General features: G+C 38.0%; 3 protein-coding genes across 12 annotated transcripts; 2 read left to right on the forward strand and 1 right to left on the reverse strand.

The window, feature by feature from the left end:
- Nucleotides 1–1,617: 1,617 nt before the first annotated feature.
- Nucleotides 1,618–6,471, forward strand: LOC131328767 (uncharacterized). Its single transcript, XM_058361664.1, has 2 exons — nt 1,618–2,646; nt 6,325–6,471. Exons 1-2 carry the CDS (start codon nt 1,618–1,620, stop codon nt 6,469–6,471), a joined length of 1,176 nt encoding a protein of 391 aa, XP_058217647.1.
- Nucleotides 6,444–9,883, reverse strand: LOC131329736 (heterogeneous nuclear ribonucleoprotein 1). Its single transcript, XM_058363087.1, has 6 exons — nt 9,677–9,883; nt 9,530–9,570; nt 8,121–8,284; nt 7,903–8,002; nt 7,639–7,808; nt 6,444–7,352 (listed from the first exon to the last, which is right to left on the reverse strand). The coding sequence occupies exons 1-6, from the start codon at nt 9,733–9,735 to the stop codon at nt 6,846–6,848; spliced, it is 1,041 nt and encodes a 346-aa protein (XP_058219070.1). The 5' UTR covers nt 9,736–9,883; the 3' UTR covers nt 6,444–6,845.
- Nucleotides 9,884–11,516: 1,633 nt separating this feature from the next.
- On the forward strand, nt 11,517–18,231 carry LOC131329669 (protein FAR1-RELATED SEQUENCE 6-like). Of its 10 annotated transcripts, none has more exons than XM_058362952.1 (11): nt 11,517–11,796; nt 11,963–13,421; nt 13,512–13,952; nt 14,067–14,156; nt 14,244–14,336; nt 14,725–14,839; nt 15,508–15,745; nt 16,134–16,325; nt 16,413–16,733; nt 16,846–17,071; nt 17,888–18,231. In XM_058362952.1, the coding sequence occupies exons 1-11, from the start codon at nt 11,756–11,758 to the stop codon at nt 17,921–17,923; spliced, it is 3,252 nt and encodes a 1,083-aa protein (XP_058218935.1). In that variant the 5' UTR covers nt 11,517–11,755; the 3' UTR covers nt 17,924–18,231. The 10 variants fall into 10 exon arrangements, with proteins under 10 accessions (XP_058218935.1, XP_058218930.1, XP_058218932.1 ...); XM_058362953.1 differs by having other exon boundaries at nt 11,526–11,796; nt 17,894–18,231; XM_058362951.1 differs by having other exon boundaries at nt 11,527–11,796; nt 14,244–14,345.
- The last annotated feature ends 4,059 nt before the right edge of the window (nt 18,232–22,290 follow it).

Raw genomic sequence — 22,290 nt, forward strand, 5'->3', positions numbered from 1 at the left:
CCTTAATAAGTTAGAAACCGAAGATTGAACAAACAAATCGGGACGGAGAGAGTAAGTTAAAACGAAATCTAACACATTCGTCTACCAGAACAATATCTAGTTGTTCTTCCGCTTCCATGTCACATCACATAAGTTGGATGTAGGTCTGTCAATGGATCCAGATCCGATCCGAGAAAATCTAAAACTGATAACGTCAGTCAGATAACCAGAATACTAGTATGATTGCCTGATCAGGTTCGGATATATCGGATCCAATTCAATAGTAAAAAAGGTTACCTCGTCATCAAAAACAGGCCTTGCACGGTTCATTCTCAAGCACACCTGGGAATATATGCATCAACTTTAATCTTTCAGATCTTTTGCTTTGATTTTTCATACGTATTGCTTACTGTTTTTTCCCACTTACTAAACTCCTAATTTTTTCATACTTTTTTTTAAAAAAAGAAGAAGGCATAACCCAGGGAGACTCTCCCATAGGCTACACCTTGGGAGAGTCTCCCTTGGCTGTGCTGCGCCGTGCGCAGTGGCCTCACACACCACGCAGTGGTTAAGTTCAGAGTATACAGCTGCCAAGGATCGAACTTACTATTTTTTTCCCACTTATTAAACTCCAATTAGGTTTTTTCATACGTATTGCTTACTGCTTTGAATTTTGTTCGTCCATGCTCTTTGATTGTTATGTACCTACACGTGGTGTTCCGTGTATCATACGATTTGTATCGTCTCCTTCCAAAATTTATACGTACTCCACCCGGCCGTATCCTTTTTGTGTAAAAATTCTTCAATACGATGGCATATCCTACGATACATTCGCGTATCCCGATTCGGTATGTATCATACGATAAGTTATTGAACAAAAGTCAATCCATGTTTTAAGAAGCAAAACTCCCAACACATTCTAAATCCTTTGATCTAATTGTGGCAACAATAAAAACCATTTAAAGGATACCAAAACTCAATCCATTAGACTTTGAATAGAAGAAAGAATGTCTTTTGATCATTTCTTCATGAATTGTATAAGGGTTCTTCTCCTCTTCTTTTGGCCAAGGCACTCGAAAGTCTCAATTTGATATACCCCACCGGAGAGACTTGATATTTTTCATCCTAAAAACTTATTTTCTTTATAGAAAACATTTATTTTTCATATATACAACATTTTCTTAAGATTGTAATTAGATATATCTTTTGATCGTATATTAACTTTTTGGTAACGTATCTTACTATATGTAACCGTATTCCGGCCTGGTTCGTGCTTAGAGTCTTATCTTTATTTCTCAGCCGGTTCCAAGCCCGGATAAAGGAGGAGGGTTGTGCGTTAGGTAGCTGACAGCCAACACATAAAAAAAACCCGTCAAATTTTTATGACATGAATCCAAATATGATTACGAGACATACTAGGGCGTTCCCTTTAAGCGACGCGTTGTGCCTGCCTTCAGGTGTTTCAAAAAATGAGCAATGGGCGCCACACCGGTGCCCGAGTGTGATGATAAGTGAGCAAGGGTTCTCGCGCGTGCCTGGACGAGCGCGGGTAGAGAAGCTAGCCCAGGACTATAGGATTCGTTAGCAACTTGGAATATAGAGACATTAACGGATAAGACTAGGGAGCTAGTTGACACCATGCTTAGGAGGAGGATTAGTATAGCTTGCCTTCAGAAGACTAAGTGGGTAGGAGAGAAAGCTAAAGAGATAAAGGACACAGGTTATAAGCTTTACTATACGAGTAAGGATAGACATAGAAATGGGGTAGGTATCGTAGTAGATAAACATCTGAAAGATTCGGTAGTTACGGTAACGAGAAAAGGAGATCGGATTATTTTAGTTAAGCTTGTGCTCGGAGAGAGTATAGTTAATATTATTAGTGCTTACGCACCCCAAGTAGGCTTGGATGATCTTATTAAAGAGCAATTCTGGGAGCAAATGGATGACGTAGTTCAAGGGATACCTTTTGGGGAGAAGCTATTTATAGGAAATGATTTCAATGGTCATGTGGGAATGCATAAGCAAGGGTATGAGAAGGTACATGGTGGCTTTGGATTTGGTGACCTTAACGAAGGTGGTAGGAGGATTTTAAATTTCGCGGTAGCTTTTGACCTTATAGTTGGGAATACTCTCTATAGGAAGCGAGATGAGCATTTAATTACCTTTAAGAGTGGAGCCAACAGAAGCCAAATCGACTATTTTCTTGCTCGAGTGGCAGACCGCTTGACATGTAAGGATTGTAAGGTTATTCCCAGAGAGTGTCTAGTAGCACAACATAGACTTTTGGTGTTAGATATTTGTCTCAAGGGGAATAATAAAAGGAGAAAGGAAACTAGATGCCTACGGACTAAATGGTGGGGCCTAAGAGGGGAGAAACTACAGGTATTCAAGGAAAAAATGTCTCAAGAAGTACGGTGGGAAGTGGAAGGCGATAGTGACAATATGTGGAATACGATAGTTGACGGTATTAGAAGAATATCAAAAGAAGTTCTTGGCGAGTCGAAGGGAAAATGTCTAATTTCTAAGGAGACATGGTGGTGGAATGACGAGATTCAAACCATAATAAAAGCAAAGGAGTGCTTTAAAAAGTGGCAAAAGGACCGGAATGTGAAAAATTTTCAGGGCTATAAACAAGCTAGCAAGGAAGTTAAGAAAGCCGTTAGGGATGTAAAGTTGAAAGCCTATGAGAATTTCTACGTTAGACTCGATAGTAAAGATGGAGAAAAGAGTATTTATAAACTTGCTAAGCTACGAGAAAGGAAAGTTAGAGACGTTTCTCAAGTTAAGTGTATAAAAGATATTGATTCGGTGGTGTTGGTGAAAGACGACGCAATTAATGATAGATGGAAGTCGTATTTCGATAAGTTGTTAAACGAGAAACATGAAGGAGGCTTTGGTGGGGAGGAAGTGTATATACCTGACGAGAGCATAGAATATGAGTTTTATCGAAGAATATAAAAGTTCGAAGTGGTTAAAGCTTTGAAAAGAATGAAACCGGGTAAGGCCCTAGGACTAGATGGTATCCCTATTGAAGTGTGGAAAAGTCTAGGTGACTTGGGGGTGACTTGGTTGACGAAGTTATTCAACAAGATTATTATGACTAGGAAGATACCCGACGAATGGAGAAAGAGCACCTTAGTATCTATCTATAAGAATAAATGGGATATTCGAAGCTGCAACAACTATAGAGGTATTAAATTGATGAGTCATACAATGAAGTTGTGGGAAAGAGTTATTGAGCATCGCTTAAGGATGGTGACTACGGTGTCAGAGAAACAGTTTGGGTTCATGCTAAGAAGATCAACCATGGAAGCTATCTACCTATTCAGGAGATTGGTAGAAAAATACAGAGCAAAGAAGAAGGATCTCCATATAGTTTTCATAGACTTAGAAAAGGCTTATGATAGGGTGTCTAGGGACCAAAGGGTATATCGAGGTGATTAGAGACATGTATGAAGCTGCCGTCACTACCATTAGATCATCAGTAGGGGAAACGAGTGAATTTCCTATCACTGTAGGATTGCAGCAAGGGTCAGCCCTGAGCCCATACCTCTTTGCCTTAGTTATGAATGAATTGACTAGACAATTTCAAGAGGATATTCCATGGTGTATAATGTTTGCAGATGACATTGTCCTCGTAGATGAAACTGCTAGAGGTGTTAATACGAAACTAGAAATTTGGAGAGAAGCATTAGAGTCAAAGGGTTTTCGGATAAGTAGGAGTAAAACTGAGTATATGATGTGCAAGTTTAGTGGTACCAGTAGTGCGAGTGAAGAAAGAGTGATGATCCAAGACCAGGAGATACCAAAGAATGATCATTTTAGGTATTTAGGCTCAATTATTAGTAAAGATGGAGAGATTGCTGATGATGGGACCCATTGGACCCAAGTGGGGTGGCTCAAGTGGAGAAGCGCTACTGGTGTACTATGTGACAAGAGGGTACCTACAAAATTGAAGAAAAAATTCTATGGAACTGCCATAAGATCAGCAATGCTTTATGGGACAGAATGTTGGCTTATTAAGAAATAACATGTGAGCAAAATGAGTGTAGCAGAAATGAGAATGTTGAGGTGGATGTGTGGTAAGACTAGACGAGACAAGATTAGAAATAAAACAGTTTGTGAGATGGTAGGTGTAGCACCTATAGAGGAGAAGTTGAGGGAAAATAGGCTAAGGTGGTTTGGGCATATCTACCGTCGATCAGAAGATGCAGTAGTTAAGAAAGCGGATAGGATAGCTCTAGGTAGCAATGTTACGGGGAGAGATAGACCTAAATTGACATTAGATGCTGTAGTGTGCAAAGATATGAGTATAATAGGTCTGTGTGAACAAGTGGCACTTGACAGAGTCTAATGGAGGAAACGGATTCATGTAGCCGACCCCAAGTGATTGGGACGTAAGGCTCGGTTTGGTTTGGTATCCCGATACACTTCATCAAATGAAAGAAATTGTACACTATACGTATCCTGATTTGAAAACACTGCCTACTTATGCCTGGTACTTTTTGTTTTCGCTTTTTCCTTTGTTGTTTGAAATCAATTTCAGGTTACCGCCCTCCTGAAATTAATGTCTTCAAATTAGAATTTTTGGGTTTTATTTGCTAGATTTTTGTGTAAGGGGAAAAAATCGAATCAGATTCGAATTACCAAATTAGAATTCGACTCGGAGTTGAGGTATTTCAAATCAAATCGAATCTAATCCATTGAAAGGCTTAGTTTGATGAATGCAAGGTCAATGCGAATTGAACCGCTCACATCACAGTAGTCATGTAAAGGCCATAAGCCGGGGGCAGCCATAAAGGATAACACCCCTTATGAATAATTAGTTTGTGATCCTGGAACGCCCAGACTATATGTGAGACCCGGGGCTCCATAGTACCCAAATCTACTTTTCTTTTCTATTTTTCTGATCTTACCCCAATCTACTTTATAACCAAACATTTATGCGAGACCCGCAATCCACAAGACTGAAAAGAATTGAAGCACCACAACCCCAGGTGCCTAATAAATTTTCCATTCTCTTTTTGTCTTCTGACAATAACAACTAAGCAATGGCATTTGCGATTTTTTATTAGGATAGTTTGTCTTTGCTTTTGTGATTTTTTCCCTATGTAAGTATGGTTAAGTTTAGAGTAGGGCCATTTATTGATAAGAACCAACGAAAAAGTGGGTAACGTGGGTGAACAAAATTGCATTCAAACCATCACCCCATCTCATCGCAACAAGCATACAAATGAACACCCTCATTTTGCAAAAACAAATTTGATCCATAGCCTTATCTTCACAATTGCAAGCCTTCCAAGTTACCAGTAACAAGTGAAAGTGTTAGGACAGACATTACACTGTCTGAAACAGCGCAATTGCATCAATTGGAGTATATGCATTCAAACAAGAAAGACAATCTGGAGGTTATCTACGCGAAAAGTTTTTTGGGTTTCAAAGGCATAGATTTGAAGAAGGCCCAAACCTAAACATCTGGTGGAGTAATCTTTACAATAACCATCAAATTGTGTTTAAATTTCCCTTAGATATGCTTGATTGATAAACAGCAGAATCCCCGCTTGGTGAACAATGAAGAGAACGAAAAGGGGAAGAAAAAAAGAATGAAATCAGTAGCATGCACATATACCAAATATTGTATACTGCCCAGAAACTAACTGAACCATTTTTTCTACAACACCGGGAGTACAGACCAACTTACACACATCGACAAATCTCTGGGAACCAACCCCACCATCAACTAGTGAGAGCCCAATTAAAACTGGACAAAACCCTGTATGGATTGAGCATGCTTAATTCCAATGAGATTTATTTTTGAAAATGGCCACAATATCTTCAATGCTCCATTGAGGTTTGAAGCACACCAGCACAAGGTAGCAGCATACTTAAAACCAATGGTTATTAAGGGTGATCTCAAGACCATCCAAACTGCCCGATACCTTACTACAAACCTATTTTCGCACAACATGCTAGAATTATACAGGTTGAAACAAAGGGAGAAAAAAGAAACCCGAAATGGGTTTTGAAGAAAAACAATCTGGCCGTAAGGAAACTAAGCCGAATCATTATGAAGAGAAACGCTATACCAAATCATGGAACACTAAACAGCTATGTGGTTTATGAATACAGAATTTTGAAGCAAGCAAGCTTAGAGGGTAAATGTCAAACAAGAGGAGGTATCTTAACCCTGTAACTGATTTTGTGCCAATCAGCAAGGGAAGTTGAACTATCTTTACCCAAAACCTGGAAAATGTCAAGTTTAAACAATCCAATAAGACCTGCAATAATTTCAGGTCCAATGGTTTGAGTCCTGCCTCATATTATGCTATCAATTTAAACCTGCAGGGTGGTGTACATCTAATACAGTTGCCTAAACAGTTAAACCATATGATATTTCCTACTCCAGTCATACATTGCTGCAAGAGGAAAGGTAGAGAGCTATCTTGTAACAGACTAGATGGTCATGGTTACAAGGCCCAAATGAAGCGCTAAAGTAAACATAATAGCTAAACAAATCTATTACACAAGAATTGTCCGATCTAGATCAAACTAGAGGAGAAGGTAGCAAGCTTGGAACGATGATGTACTTGACACAAGAAACTAAAGAGAAATTTAGTTCAGAAAACCACGATCATACACCGCATACTAAATGAAGATGCTATAATATTCATCTACCACAGATAAAATGAGCCAGACTAGCCTCTTCTGATCTCTAACGTGTCGTTGGTTGCAGTAGAAGCATAAACCACTAGAACTCAAGCCAAGCACCTATTAATCCACAAGGGGAAAGAATGCAAGAAACTAGAGAGACTTGTAAGAAGCTTCTACAGAAGGCTTAAGCAAGGCTTCATGGGAAGGCATTTTTTCTACCTTGAATAAGGATGGTATCGGCTACTGCCGCTATAGCCTCCCCTTCCATATTGCCCACCTACTCCACCATAACTAGCACCAGGACCAGAGTCATAACCGTCATAGCTTGAAGCTCCATAACTCCCATAACCTTCGCCCCGACCATATCCGCCTAAACCACTTCCTCCATAACCCCCACTCAACCCACCACCATAGGATCCAAAGCGGCTAGAATAACCAAGGGAAGATTCACCTCGATATGCTCCTAAGCTACTGGTTCCAAAATCTCCATAACCACCAAATTCACTCCCACCGCCACCGTACGCACCATATCCACCAAACCTAGTGCCAATACCTCCTGGTGTCCTATTGGGGCCAGGACCAAAACCTCCATCAAAACCCACATATGAGCTGCCAAATCCACCCAAGTTATCATTGAAAGAACGAGCCCTAGAGTTGCTACCATATGCAGGAGTAGGTGGTGGTTTTGAGGTTTTCTTTGGTTCTGCTTTCTTGATCTCCACCTACAACAAAGCAACTTAGTTAACCTATTTTCTATTAGATGCAAACTATTGTGAAGAGTCCTCCTGAGAAGATGATCTAACACTGAAAATCTTGATCCAACATCAGAAGTAAGCTCCCAAAAGTAATTACCTCTGAGACAATATTTAAAGAAGTATACAGTGTAGAAATGCATGGCATACATAATACTGAGGACAAAAGAGAATTCAGTTTTGCATGCCCTGGAAAAAGTAAAAACGTGTATCTGATTACATATTGATATCTTGGGGACCATGGAACTAAGCTCACCTGGGTACCCTCCATATCAATTATATGTCCTTTGGATAAAATTTCATCAACAACTTCCTCATTGTCAAATATTATAAATCCAAATCCTCGAGAACGGTTGGTCTCGCGATCACGAATGATTTGGTGCTCAACGACTTTCCCATACTTGGAGAAGAAACCCTGGAACTCATCTGATCAATTCAACATACTCAAAAAACGTTACAAGAGTTCAAATAAATGGCACATGAAATATGTCTACATGAACTGAAAACAAGAAAAGCAAACCTTCAGTAACTGTTGATGGCACGCCCCCAACAAATATCTTCTTTGTTTTGAATCCACCTGATTGCCCTGCTCCTTTTGGAATAGTTCTTTTAATCTCAACCTACCCATATTCACACAGCAAATAAAAACAGGTCAATATGCATATAGAATTACAATTATACCAGAGATTGATCATCACTAGCACGCAGTTCAAATTGCCAAGTCCAAAAGAATCTTACCTGCTTTCCATTGATGATGTGGTTATCTACGATAACCTTGTCAACAACTGAAGGATCAGCATAGGTGATGAATCCAAAACCCCTTGGATTCCCTGTATGCCGATCTTTCATTATCACTGAGTCTGTAATCTCTCCATACTTCCCAAAGTGCTCATTGAAAGTAGCTGTTTTCAATAAATAACAATACTGCATCAGCCAATAAACAGTACTGAACATCTAATGAACATCATGCTGATATCAGGCATGCTATTCAACATCAAATTGGTCAATTTGAAGCAACCTAGAATTTACAGGTACCAAACATGCAGTACTAATCAGTGAAAACTCCTAAACATGGGAATAGATGCCATAAGCAGTTTTCATGGAATAGATTCTACATCAGCTAATAAAAGGTACAGGAGGCCTAATCATCAAAAGTACAGAATGCCTAATCACCATTAATTATGACACTGATGATAGGGATGCTATTCATCATCAAGTTGGCCAAATAAAACCAATGTAAAATGTAAAGATACCAAACGTGATGTATGAACAAGTGAACACCTAAGCATGCAATGCCATAATCCAATCAAGATGCAGATATCATATCACCTCATTACAAACAGGCTAGCCAACCTCACCAACAAAACTTTGAGAGAAAAAAAACCTAATACTATACTAGCATTTAGTATGATCATCAAGAAACCGCATCCCCAAATAAGGATTCTCGAGTTACCCTCAGTACGAGAGGCCCAACAGACCATGAAGTTCACTAGCCCAACCAATTTATCATCTCCAATTAGAGAATCCAATTAAAAACTAACACTAACAAGTCACAAGTATAACCAACCCATAAATTCCCCAGACACAAAAATGCAACATGATTCAGTAATTTGACCACAACCAGGCTGTTAATGCACTAAAAAGAACCCGTCTATTGACAAAGCAAGGAGACTAGGAGAGTCTACAAATCAACAAATCGCCATAAGTCCCCGTCATTAGACATACCAAAGCACGCAAATGGGTTATGTTTAATCACATTGCACGCGTCAAAGTACATTCTAGTATTCTACACAGTACACACACATAAAGCTACGCACATACACGCGCATATCTCTTATCTATTATAAATGCAACACCCCTTTGTGGTGTGATTTGTATGAACATCAGTTTAGAGGATGACTCACACTTCTTTTTTTTCAAACTACCCTTTAACTGCCTAAATAAACTGCCAGCCCAATTTTTTTCACCCCTTTTCTACTTTCACATCCCAGATATCATTACAGACTAATCAAAAGTCAAGATTTTTCGCTTTCCATCTTTTGCATAACTCAGTTTGCTCGTGCATCGTATATGCCCTGGCGTCTAGTATCAATCTACATATGTATATGTATTTATGGAGAGAGAGAGAGAGAAAGAGGAATTGTTACCGTTAGTGGTGTCTTTTGCCAATCCACCGATGAAGATCTTCCTGAAATTCAAACAATTAAAGTTCAAAATTAGGGTAGGAAATTCTTGAACAGCCTAATTATTAAACGAATGAAATGAAAAAGGCGTGAAAAGGGCATCTATCTAACCCAGGACTAGCACCATCATCTCCTGAGCGGGGGTTGAAGCTCTTCGATTTCGAACCCATGATCTCTCTCTCACCAGCTCTCTCTGGTTTGCTTCGGGAGACTTTCACCGGCCTCACACGATGATGAAAGGGATCTTCTAGGGTTTGTGATAAGGATATCGACGGGGGATGGAGAGGGGTAGAATGGATCTAGGGCTTGTTAACAAATGATTTACGTAATTTTACAAAGTTCCTTTATACAAGTAAAGTTAAATGCGTTCTTAGTACTAGCGTTTTTATTACTGCGGCCAAATCCAATAAGCTATGGGTGCAAAGCCGTTGCTGGCCGGAAACTTTTACAGTTTAAAAGCGTTCTTATTAGTAACGCTTTCTATTTGTTTTTGTACTTTACTCCTGGGCGCAAACTTTGACGCTTTGGTTAAAACCGTTTTTACTGCTTACGGTTTTCTTTCTTTTGCTGCGGCGGCCGGGCCAGAAATTGGGCCTGTCGGACTTCTTGGGCTTGAAGTAGACCAACCTATATATTAAGTCCAAAACAATTGAAATAGGTCCAAACTAATTTTTAAAAATCTTTCTATGAAAAATTACGTACAAAAGAATAGGAGAATCGTTTCTGGCCTCTTGGGAATTGCGCATATAGAGATTCAAAAAAGAATCGATCTGATCCAAGTCTGAATCTATTTGGCATTCCCAAAACTCTTAAAAGAAAGTCCAATGACAGCATTACAGATGAATCTACAAAAAGAATTTTATTGTGTAAATCAAAAACTCAACATTGATATTACAAGAATTGCAAAACCTCATGGAAACTCTATTATTCTTGCACAATACATAGCCGGACAATTAAAATATAGAGTTCCATTTCGAAAAGCAATGAAAAGGGCTATTGAAAAAACAAAAAAGCAAAGACAAAAAGTGACAAAGAAAAGACCAAAAATGGATTAAATGGACAACTCGTAGAAAGAAAGGAAAAAAAGTCACAAATAAAGGCCTAAAAGAAAAAGATCCTTTTTTTTAAACAGTTGTTGGACTGGTCGGGCCAGAAATTGGATTGTAAATTGGGCCTGTTGGACTTCTTGGGCTTGAAGTAGACCTACCTATATATTAAGCCCAAAAACAATTGAAATAGGTCCAAACTAATTTTTAAAAATCTTTCAAGTGACCTCAAAATGCTTCTTTTTCTTTTCTTTTTCCCTCAAAAATCTCCGAGATAAATATTTCCACCATTATTTTTTTTAAATTATTTTCATAAGATTTCTTGTTTTTTTTTGGCCATTAGTTGAATCTTTTGCTTATCCACGCAGATGAAGACCTTCCTCAAATTCCAACAATAATAATGGAAAATTATACTAGAAAGGGTATGCTTTAAAATTTCAATTTTTTTTCCAAAAATCGAGCTTAAAAAAAATGTAATTGAATCAATCCTCAAGCTAGGTTTGGATTAAAAAGTTGGGAGTAACTTTTTTTTTTGTCTTTATTTATTTATTTTTTATATATTTCATATTTATTAGTTTTACGTTGAATTTTTGTGATTTATTAATTTATCCCGATAAAATAAATTAATAAGTAATAAAAGTTTGACGCAATTTTTTGATACCTCATTTTTTTTTAGGAACAACCATTGTAGCGCAGTTGGTTGTCTCATTTGGCCTCTCTAGTGGAGGCGTAAGTTCAAACCCCACGATGGGCGCAATTTGTGTCCAGGACTATGAACAGCTTCTGAACCCTTGTAAACTACCGTAACATTAACTAACTAACTAATTCCCAAAAGGTGAAAAAAAAAAGTTCATGGAATAAAAAATGCAGTGCTTTTATACGGCATGGACTTTTCCTTTTCACCCAACCAGGGCATTTCCCTTTCACACTCCATAACTCACTCACTCTCTGTCTCCCTCTACACCTCTCTCATTCTCCCAACTTTATTTTCCCCTAAAATGGAAGAGTGAACCCATTTGCCTTCCACGGTAGGAATTGCAATCTAGATACTGTGAAAACCTCTGGGTTTTTCCCTACTCTTGCAGAATTGGTGAGAAATGAAAGCCACAAAGATCCAATTTTTTTCGAGGCAATCCATAGTTTCATGGGGGGTTTTAGCACTGGGAGCCCTCTGAACCAACCAGTGTAAGTTCTCTATACGTAATTCTTGCTAAATTTCTTTCAATCTGGTTTGATTCACATCTCTCTTTGGGTATTGGTTGTGTTATTCTTCTCACAGCTAGTCTCAGTTGCGGGGTATATGTTTCATGTATTGATTTTGGTTTTGGATACATTATTACTTCATTTGTAGGACAATGGATGAACCAATGATTGATACCGAGTTAAACGAGCTTCGTAATGATGAAGAAAGGGTTGTGCAATTAGAAGGAAATTTACTGGAGTTGAATGAGTACCCAACAGATTCAGTGCACATCCATGAAGGTACAGAATTTCCTGAATGTGGGCAAAAGAAAGATGATTCAGTTACAAATGAATTGGATCCTTTTATTGGTCAACGTTTTCGTAGTGAAGAAGAAGCTTTCATTTGCTACAGACAATATGCATATAGGAATGGATTTTCAGTTCGGAAAGATCGATCTTTTGTAAAAAATGAAGAAGTAAGAAGACGTGACTTTTGTTGTCAACGTGAAGGAAAACCTCCTGTGAAACTATTTGATCCATCCAAGGAACAACGAAATAGAAAATCGGTAAAATGTGGATGCAAAGCTCGGATGCGTATCACTTTAAGGAAATCCGGGGATATGTTTCCTCAAGAATGGCATGTCACAGAGTTTGTTAAAGAGCACAACCATGAACGGTTGACTCCCACGGGAGTTCGGTTTCTTCCAGAAATTAGAAAAAATACTAAGGAGGATGAAGATGGTTTTCTTTTATTAGAAGGCCTTTCGGAAGACTCCGTTAGCAATGAATTCGATCCTTTTATTGGTCAATGTTTTCTTAGTGAAGAAGAAGCTTTTATTTGCTACAAACAATATGCAAGTAGGAATGGATTTTCAATTCGTAAAGATCGCACATTCAAAAAAAATGAAGAATTAAGAAGACGTGACTTTTGTTGTCAATGTCATGGAAAACGTCCTTTGAAACTTCTAGATCCATCCAAGGGACAACGAAACAGAAAATCTATAAAATGTGGATGCAGAGCTCGGATGCGTATCACTTGGAGAAAATCATTCGATATTTTTCCTCAAGAATGGCAGATCACAGAGTTTGTTAAAGAACACACCCATGACCTGTTGACTCCTACAGAAGTTTGGTTTCCTCCCGTAAATCAAAAAATTAAAGAGGAGGATGAAGCTCGTATTCTTTCACTAAAAGAAGAAGGCCATTCGGTTGGACAAATAGTGCGTGTCATGCAACTTGAAAAATATTTGAATCATGACTATCTTCCATTCTTCGAGAAAGATGTTTGCGACCTTGTTACTAGAATAAAAGGGAAGGATGGAGTCAATGATGCAACTGATCTTTTAAAACATTGTGAAGCTGCAAAAGCAGAAAATTGTGAGTTTCGATATGCTTTTACAATAGACGAAGAAAGAAAGTTGGAGCATCTTTTTTGGTCTCCAGCCCACTCTTTTGATTGGTACCAAAAATGCGGGGATGTTGTTGTGTTTGATACTACTCACAAGATCAATGCATATGAAATGCCTTTTGGCATTTTTGTGGGAGTCAATAACAATGGGAAGACAATATTGTTTGGATGTGCACTTCTCCGAAACAAGACTACAAGTGCTTTTCAGTGGTTGATGAAGGTAAGTTATACAACCACAATTTTTTAGATGTATATTTATTCTGGTTTTATATTCGTTTCGGGTTTTGATACAATTAACGGTAATTTGTAGACATTTGTATCTTTGATGAAGAAACAACCAAAGACCATCCTAACTGATCAAGATCCAAGGATGACTGAAGCAATTGCAAAAGAGTTTTCATCAACAAAACATAGCTTTTGCATATGGCACATTACCAGTAAATTTAGTGGTTGGTTTATGGGTGTTCTTCGAAGAAACTATCCATGCTGGTGTGCTGATTTTGATAAGTTATATCACTTGGATACTCCAGAAGAGTTTGAGTATCAGTGGTCTCGAGTAGTTACGAAATATAATTTGCATAGCAACAAGCATGTTGCTGGTTTGTATGAAATTAAGCATTTTTGGGTGCCTGCTTACTTGCGTGATCATTTCTTTGGAGGGATGATAACGACGGGAAGATCAGAAAGTATAAATGCATTCATAAAGCGGTTCACTAGCTCTCATACGAATCTGGAACAATTTGTCAGACAGGTTAGTAATCTTTTTCATACCGTATTTGCTTGGGAAAGATTGATTAGTTTATTTCGGCTTCAGTTCATACAAAAGCTTCATCCAGCACTGAAACATGCTGTTCACTGTGTTCAGAACAATGCCTGTCTCAATGCAAGGGATGAATTGCAAAATGCAGCACTCTGTCCAGCAGAAACAGTGTTGTATACTTCTACGGTTGTTAAGGTTCTTTTACAACTGTGGTGCTGTGTCAAAGTAATTCTGGATTTGTTTATTTTGGCTTTCGATTCATACAAAGGCTTCATCATCCAGGATCCTTCAGCACTGGAGCATACTGTTCAGAATGATTCCTGTATTAATGGAAGGGATGAATTGCAAAATGCAGCACTCGGTCCTGCATCTAAGGTTGTCAAGGTTCTTTTAAAACTGCGGTGTTGCGTCAAAGTATTACTTGATTTGTTGATTTCGTCTTTCAGTTCATACAAAGGCTTCATCCATCCGGTATCATTCAACACTGAAGTGTACTGTTCAGAATGATTGTTGTCTAAACGCAGGGGTTGAATTTTAAAATGCAGCACTTGGTCCGAGTTTTACGTACAAATAAGATTGTTAAGCTTATTTTAAAACTGCAGCGTAGTGTCAAAGTATTGCAACGGAAAGATCTTTTATTGGGTGGTAATTCTTATGTTGATATGGCAAAGTTGCAATTGATGGCATACTTGTCTCGTTAAACGGTTGATTTTCATTATGAAGAATCTGGATGAGTAATTTCGTGTTGCTTTAATCCCATCAGAAGCTCGAGGAAGATCTACAAATGCAAGGTCTAAAATTAAAATGGCATGAAAATAATATCAAAAATTTTGAGTCTCAGATATGCAGATTGGAGGCCTCCATTCGAGATATGCAAGGTATATTGTTTTCCAAGTTTTAGTTTAACTGTGTGTAGTGTCCATGATTTTAATCTTCAAATTTATAATTCGCATGTTACAAAAATCATTTTTTCAAAAACAAATCATGGCTTCTGCTAGAAATTACCATCTTTATTGATATGCTGGCATATCAAATTGGACTGATGCAAGATTCAAGGGAGAATTATGATTTGAGTGATGGGTGTGTCAGTCACACTCTTTGAAAAGTTGTCCCCTAATTAGGCAGAGGGAACAATGTGATTGATGTTTGTCAACAAAAAAAATTTAGTATGCACAACTCACTCAATTGCATTATTTACATCCTACCCCTCGTTCATTCCAAAGATGAACTTCCTTCTCTTTGATTCTCTCTTTGGTAAGAGTTTATTGAAGAAACATAGTACAAATGACAAGAACACAAAACGGGGAGCTAATATCTTTCAATTATAACAAGTTCCTTCTCTCTGATTACTGCTACATGAAATTGAGTTATTTTTATAAGATATTGTTTGGACCTTAATAGTTACATTTTGAACTTTGGTGGCACCACTTCGGAAAGGAAATTGTTTTGAGTTTTTCCATAAGTTTAAGACCTTGATTCCCTTGTGATCATGTGTTGTTTCCTCAAATTATTTCATTAGATTTTTTCCTGACAATTATTTTGTCAGTTAGTCTTGGGACATATGAATCGTCGAGTGCTCCATTGATGGAAGCTGAGGACTATACTCGCATGGAAAGTGAGGAGGAAACAGTAGACCATATCATAAAGCATGAAAAATCTGCAGCTGGCATTTTGTGCTCGCTGAAAAGTAGTCATGGTAGCCAAGCTTCTCATCTTCTGTTGACCAAGGATGTTCTGGGTATTGTTGCTCAACTTGGGAAAGTGGATGATGACAATCTCAGCAGGTTCGTTGGGGAATTGTTGCTGTTCATGTTTTGATAGTTTACTTTGTGATTGTACCGTATATATTGTTTTGCATTTAGCTTTGTTTGATCATTTATCATACATTTTGTCATGGAGATGGTAAAAAATTATTTGGCCTATGCTAATGACATATGGGGCTACTGATTGAATAGAGGTCTTCTGGACCATGTGTAATTAGCCAATTAGGTTAAGTGTGCATGGATGTATGTGCTTACGAGTGGGTACTAATACTATGGGTGTAGTTTTTACAAAGATGTCTTGGCGATGGCTTGCTAACTTCACTTGATTAAGGGCTCCTCAGAGAGTCTTGCTATTATCGCTAATCTTTAGTATACTTGACCATGTTCTATACTCTTCCTCTGGATCCAGGCTTCTCGCAGAGTACCTTGGGATAGAAACTATGTTGGCAATTGTCTGCAAGACTTGTGATTCTGTTAAAGGTCTGGAAACATATGAGAAAGATGGTTCTATAACTAAAAGTTCTGGTATTCACGGGCTTGGAATTTCTATAGGGAGGAAGTTGGATGGTCGTTTTCTCGTCATTTGTCTAGAGAATTTAAGGTATCTGGCCAATGAATCATCCTTTTCTCTTGCTACCTAGAGTTGTATTTTGCGGACATTTTATAACTTCTTTTTTTTCCATCTCAGACCATATTCTGGCGAGTTTATATGTGATGACCCCCAACATAGGCTGGATCTTCTGAAGCCAAGATTACCAAATGGGGAACCTCCACCTGGCTTTCTTGGGTTTGCGGTGAATATGATCAACATTGATAATGACAACTTATTTTGTGTCACGGCCAATGGTCATGGCCTACGGGAGATTCTTTTCTATAACCTCTTCTCTGGTCTTCAAGTGTACAGAACAAGAACAGATATGCTACACGCTCTTCCTTGTATAAGAAGTGGAGCCATATCTTTAGACGGTGGGATAATAAAGACTACTGGCATGTTTTCCCTGGGAAACCGGTAAGAATCTCAGCCTAATAGGGCCATGTTCCTACTATGTATGTTAGTAGATTCTAAGTTTTGTTTTTCTTCCTGCTTCGGCATTCGTCCTTTTGAATCACTATATTCTAAGGGAAAACATAGCTGTAAAATTCCCGAAAAGCTGTGGAACGTCAAATCTACGTGCCAACTATTTTGAAACTGCAAGGCGGATAACAGAGATGAAATGGGACAAAGAGAGGAGGCTGGAAGACATGCAGAGGGAACGGGTCTTACTGGACCACACAAGGTACAATTTCGACATAAAGAAAAAAGAGCTTCTCAAGTTCATCGCAGGAAGCTCGTCATATGTGACTCAGGTAATTAAAGCCCTTGTGTGTATCTTGATTAATAGTGTACCTATCGAAGTAGTAATTCATTTCTGTATATAATCAGTGGCTGCCACACAGATTAACAGTAAGTATAGGTTAGCTTGAACTGAAATTTTTATCATAGTTTTCTTGTTTGGTGCAATTACTCAGGAACAACTTAATTTTATGTCAAGAGGAAGGTACTATAATTCTGTACAAGCCACAGCAGTCACAACTTACGGCTTTTTCTGCTCCAGAAGTTGTGCCACAATGTTTGTCACAAGTTTGACAAAAAAAAAAATGACTTCTGAAATTACTTCATTTCGATGCTTTTTGGCTTCTGCTTTTTATTAAGCCGCTTTTACATAAGTGCAAAACAAACACCCACCTATGGTGACTTAGTGGAAGTTAGAGATCCAAATTCTCGTATGATAACTGAGTGCTTAGTTTTTATCCCCGAAGATGTTCATAATCAGAATCAAGCCTGGTTCTTTTACTTAGCTACTCTTTATGATTTATGAACTATGGTATTAGATGAAACTCTCTCTCTTCTGAAGTATTATTCTATAATCAAATGGTAGCTCCAAACTGTGAATGAAGCAGTTTTCTTGTAGATGAACAAAGAATATGTCAAAGGATAAGGAAGGAATGAATCTGGTTGATCATGTTCATTTCTGGATTAGCAAATTAGGGTCTTTTTTGTGGGGTAAATAGATTAGCAAATCAAGTCCTTAGCTCTAAAAGTTTGATAAGTATGCACGGAGTTTAATCTTTCATAAAAATGTGATGGAACTTTAAGATATGCTCTAATTATACAATGTGCAGCATCAGATTCAGGCAAGGCGATTGACTCCGACGTGATATCTGTATTGAAGGTTATTGGAGATTGCTTATTTTCTCTCCGCGCTAATTTCTATATACGATCCTCAATGGAATTCGATCGTCTCAACACTCTCCTTGAGCTTGGCTCCGGGGACTTTCGCGATAGGACTTCAGAAGCCTTGGGGTTTGCTGTCTTCAGTCTTTGTTTAGTGGAGATAGTGATTCTTGTAAATTCAACGAGTCCCCCTCATCTTTTATTGTCTACTTTAGCTTTGGATGTAGCCATGTAGGGGCTCCTTGTAACAAAAGTACAATGTGAAGTAATTCTGTATCACTTTCTCTTTCCATTTTCCCGGCCCGGCAAATCCAGGATCCAAATACAGATTTAGGGATAAAAGTGAGAGTAACAAAACATTGGGTTTGTTTGGTTTGGATTTTGAGGGTGATTTTTGGGGTGATGAGTAAAGGGAGAGATAGAGAAATGCGAGTAATAATTGGAGAAAATTTAGTGGGACCGTGCGCAAAGAGAGGGTTTGGTTAGAGAGACCCAAAGTGAACACAGTCGAAGTGTTTGCATTTTCGTGGCATGCAGGTTATCCAAGACTCGTACTAATATTAACTTCGACTATGGCGTACCCCTTTTCAAGCACACGTTGGTAGAAATTAAACTAGGTTCCGGGGAATGTCATGTTACGTCTTTGCTCTCATCTATTTCCCTTGACTATAAAACCAGAGTTTGTTCTTGTTTCACCATCTCTCCTAATCAAAAAAATTAGTTTACAAATTAGTCAAGTCGTAATGGAAGAGAAAAATCATTCACTTCTTTTTTGATCGGCGAAAATTAAAACAATTTGTAATGCCTATTAGTAAAACGAGGTTGAGTATACTTGGAATTTTTTTGTTCTATGCTAAAATCAACCATTGGAGACGAGGTTGTATAATTTGGCAAAAAAACACTTTTTGGTGCCAAATACATTATGACTATAGCCATTATTCAACCACCCTTGAACATGCTCTTGGAGCTTAGAAGAGCAACATTCCAAAGTCTTATTGTCTGGTAAAAGCGCATTTTTGATCGATAATTCTCTCACGTAATTGACCAATATCTTGGGGGCTTCTTCGCTGATCACCATAAATAGAAAAGTTCATCTAAACGACAAGTTCGCCATTGTCAGATTGATGGCAAGCCTTACAGGAAAACTGGCTCTTACTTTCCTTTGGCCAAATGTTACAATATTTCTTACAGGAAAACTGGCTCTTACTTTCCTTTGGCCAAATGTTACAATATTCCTTTGGCTCTCGTATTTTCCGTAAATTATTAGAAAATACAAATTCAGGTTTCATAAAACAAATATTTAGAGATATATCTCACGTAGGGGTTTGCACAGGTTGGGTTGGAACGGGTTGGTTGAGTTTCTGGGCCGTTTTGAATCGTCACGGGCGGGTTGGAGTAAAAGTTTTGAGGAAACAATTGTAAATGAATCTTCGAAAAACAATCTGTGAATTAAACGTTCTAAAAAAACATAGTAGTGAGAAATAAGCATTCATATTGTTACCAACTGGAAAATTAACAAGACTATTCGGGTCCGTTTGATTAGCGAGAAAAATATAATGGAAAGTGAAAATGATAGAAAGTGAAGTGAAATTAAAAAAAACTGTATTTTTTTTTCTCACATCCGTTTGATTAGAATGAATGTTTTGCAAGAAAATAATAGATAAAATAAGATATCCTTTTTGAAAAGGAGAAAACTTGCAAGAAAGTTAGAGTAATTATTGATGAAATTAGAATAGAAGAGATGGAGGAAAAAGGATAAAGAAGGAAGTTAGAGTAATTTTTGTTGATTTTTTCAAGAAAGTAAAATTTTCTTGCACATTTTGTCAGAAAAAGTAAGGCAAACTCTCAAACTTTTTTTTGAAATGGCAAAAAGATAGATTCATTAACTCATAAGACAAAGTTTAGAGCTAATAGGGTTAAGGATACACTAGCTCGACCATCCAAAACCCTCATCTCCTAACCACATGGAGGAAACTGATTTAAACCCAACAGACTGAGCCCAAACTAGAAGAAAACACCTAAAAGCCCAAGGTTAGTAGGGAACCAACACAAAGCCTAAAAAACACCAAAATGGGCAAAGCACAAACCAAAGCCAAATCCTAACCCTAGAAGCCCAACAACAGCACCTCCGACCAAGGCCGCCACCGCCCACGCCGCACCTGCAACAAACCACCGCCACTCATTGCAGCATATCACCCATGACACATAGCCACCCAAAAATAGCCACCACCCACCACCATCTGCAGCCACCGTCATTGCCTGGAGGAGCCCAGAAACGATTTTGCACGCACGCTTTAAACCACCACAACAAACCAAGGCAAGGCGAACCAAAACAGATCTGAAGCGAAGAGGAAGACCGAAGTCGAAAGCAACACTGGAAGCCCACGCCGTTAGGCAAAGACAATCGACCCAAGATGATATCGATCGTCAAGCTTCCACCACCCAAAACCCCCAGACTGCACGCCAGGCTCCACCACGCCGTTAGGCCTAAAAACCGGAGCCACCCAAGAGAGGCTTAGATGGGAGACAAAGGCGGAACAGAGGAAGGGAGGAGCACAGACAAGATAGGCATGCCAGCGAAGGAGGAGGGGAAATTGGAGCGGCCAAGGGAGAGAAAGGGAAGAGGAGAGGGAGGATAGAGCCCGAGGGAGGAGGGGAGAGGGGCACCTCCCGCCCCCCAGCGGCGGCGACGACTAAAGCGAAGCTAGGTTTAGGTTTAGAGAGAGAGAGAGACGGTTGTTAATGACAAACTTTCAAGCTTTAGAGGGTTGTACGGAAAAGTCCATTTTCTATGACATTCTTGCTAAATGAACACAAAAGAGTATATTTATTTTCTTTTTCTTGCATTTTTTACTATTATCTCACTAATCAAACGAAACAGAACTTGCACAATTTCTTGTGTGGGGATTGAAACTTTTCGATTTCAATATTTTTAATCACCTTATTGATAATTAAGTTTAAAAACTGCTCATGTGTTGATGAAATTGAGGTACGAGTTGTTAGGTTTATGATCCAAGACCGCGATGCTGTTTTATAGACTTCAAGATGCCAGGTTGACGGACCAAGAATAAGGCCTCATTTTGCTAAAATTTTTATTTTTCGTTTTATAAGATAGGTTATTATCTTTCAATACATCACCTTTCGTTCAAAAAATAAATAGTTATTTGAAAAATAAGTATATATTTTAATTATTGGAACACACCCTAAGTCATTGTTTAATTTTTTGAGGGGGATAGGGCGACACATGTGGGACACAGCGTGGGTGTATCTGTAATTTTTATTTTTTTTGGATAAATATATTTACTTAAAGTTTGGGATTCAAACGCAATTAAACATGTAAAAGACGTATATCTTGTCTTAGAGCATCTTCACTTCTTACTTAAATTTTGATTCAAACTCAAATTTGAGTAAAAACCACTCAAAACCCTCCTCCCTTCTTACCCAAACCTATACTAAATTTGAATTTTAAACCCAAATTTGGTTAGACTCAAACTCTTAAATTTTAAAAAGCAAATTTCACACGTTTAAATTTATGACTTTGTCATTAATGAAGTTTTTACTTAAATTTGTGCATATTTGTGCTTGAATTTGAGTTTGCTAATTGGAGCACACAATGCCAAATGAATTATTTACTTATATTTTTACTCAAATTTGAGTGAAAATTTGAGTAAAGGGCGGAGATGCTGATTGGAGCACACATTGCCAAATAAAGTTTTTACTCATATTTTTACTTAAATTCAAGCACAAATATGCACAAATTTGAGTAAAAACTTCATTAATAGCAAAGTTGTAAATTTAAAGGTGTGATTTTTTAAAAAAAAAAATTGTGCCTAACCAAATTCGAGTTTAAATTCAAATTTAGTACTATAAGAGCATCTCAACTCTTTACTCAAATCTTGATTCAAACTCAAATTTGAGTAAAAATCATCCAAAACCATTCTCCACTCCTTACCCAAACCTATATCAAATTTGAGTTTTACTCAAATTTAGACTCAAATTTGGTTAAGACTCAACTTATTACTCAAAATTTTTAAGGCAAATTTCACGCCTTCAAATTTATAATATTACTATTAATGAAGTTTTTACTCAAATTTGTGTATATTTGGGCTTGGGTTTGAGTTTACCTATTGGAACGCACAATACCAAATCAAGTTTTTATTGGAGATGCTCTAAGTGGGGGAAAATTTTTCAGTGTTAAGCAGGTACCACGTGATGCTCACTCGCGCATCCGAGCCATTTATTGCGTGTTTGAACGGCTCAGATTTGAAGAGAGAAAAAGAAGAGAGAAAGTGTTGGAGTGAGAGGAGAGAAATTTCAATCTGAACTATCTAAAAGTGTATCAGACGATTTG

Source organism: Rhododendron vialii, chromosome 6a (assembly GCF_030253575.1).
Source record: "Rhododendron vialii isolate Sample 1 chromosome 6a, ASM3025357v1".
NCBI lineage: Eukaryota > Viridiplantae > Streptophyta > Magnoliopsida > Ericales > Ericaceae > Rhododendron > Rhododendron vialii.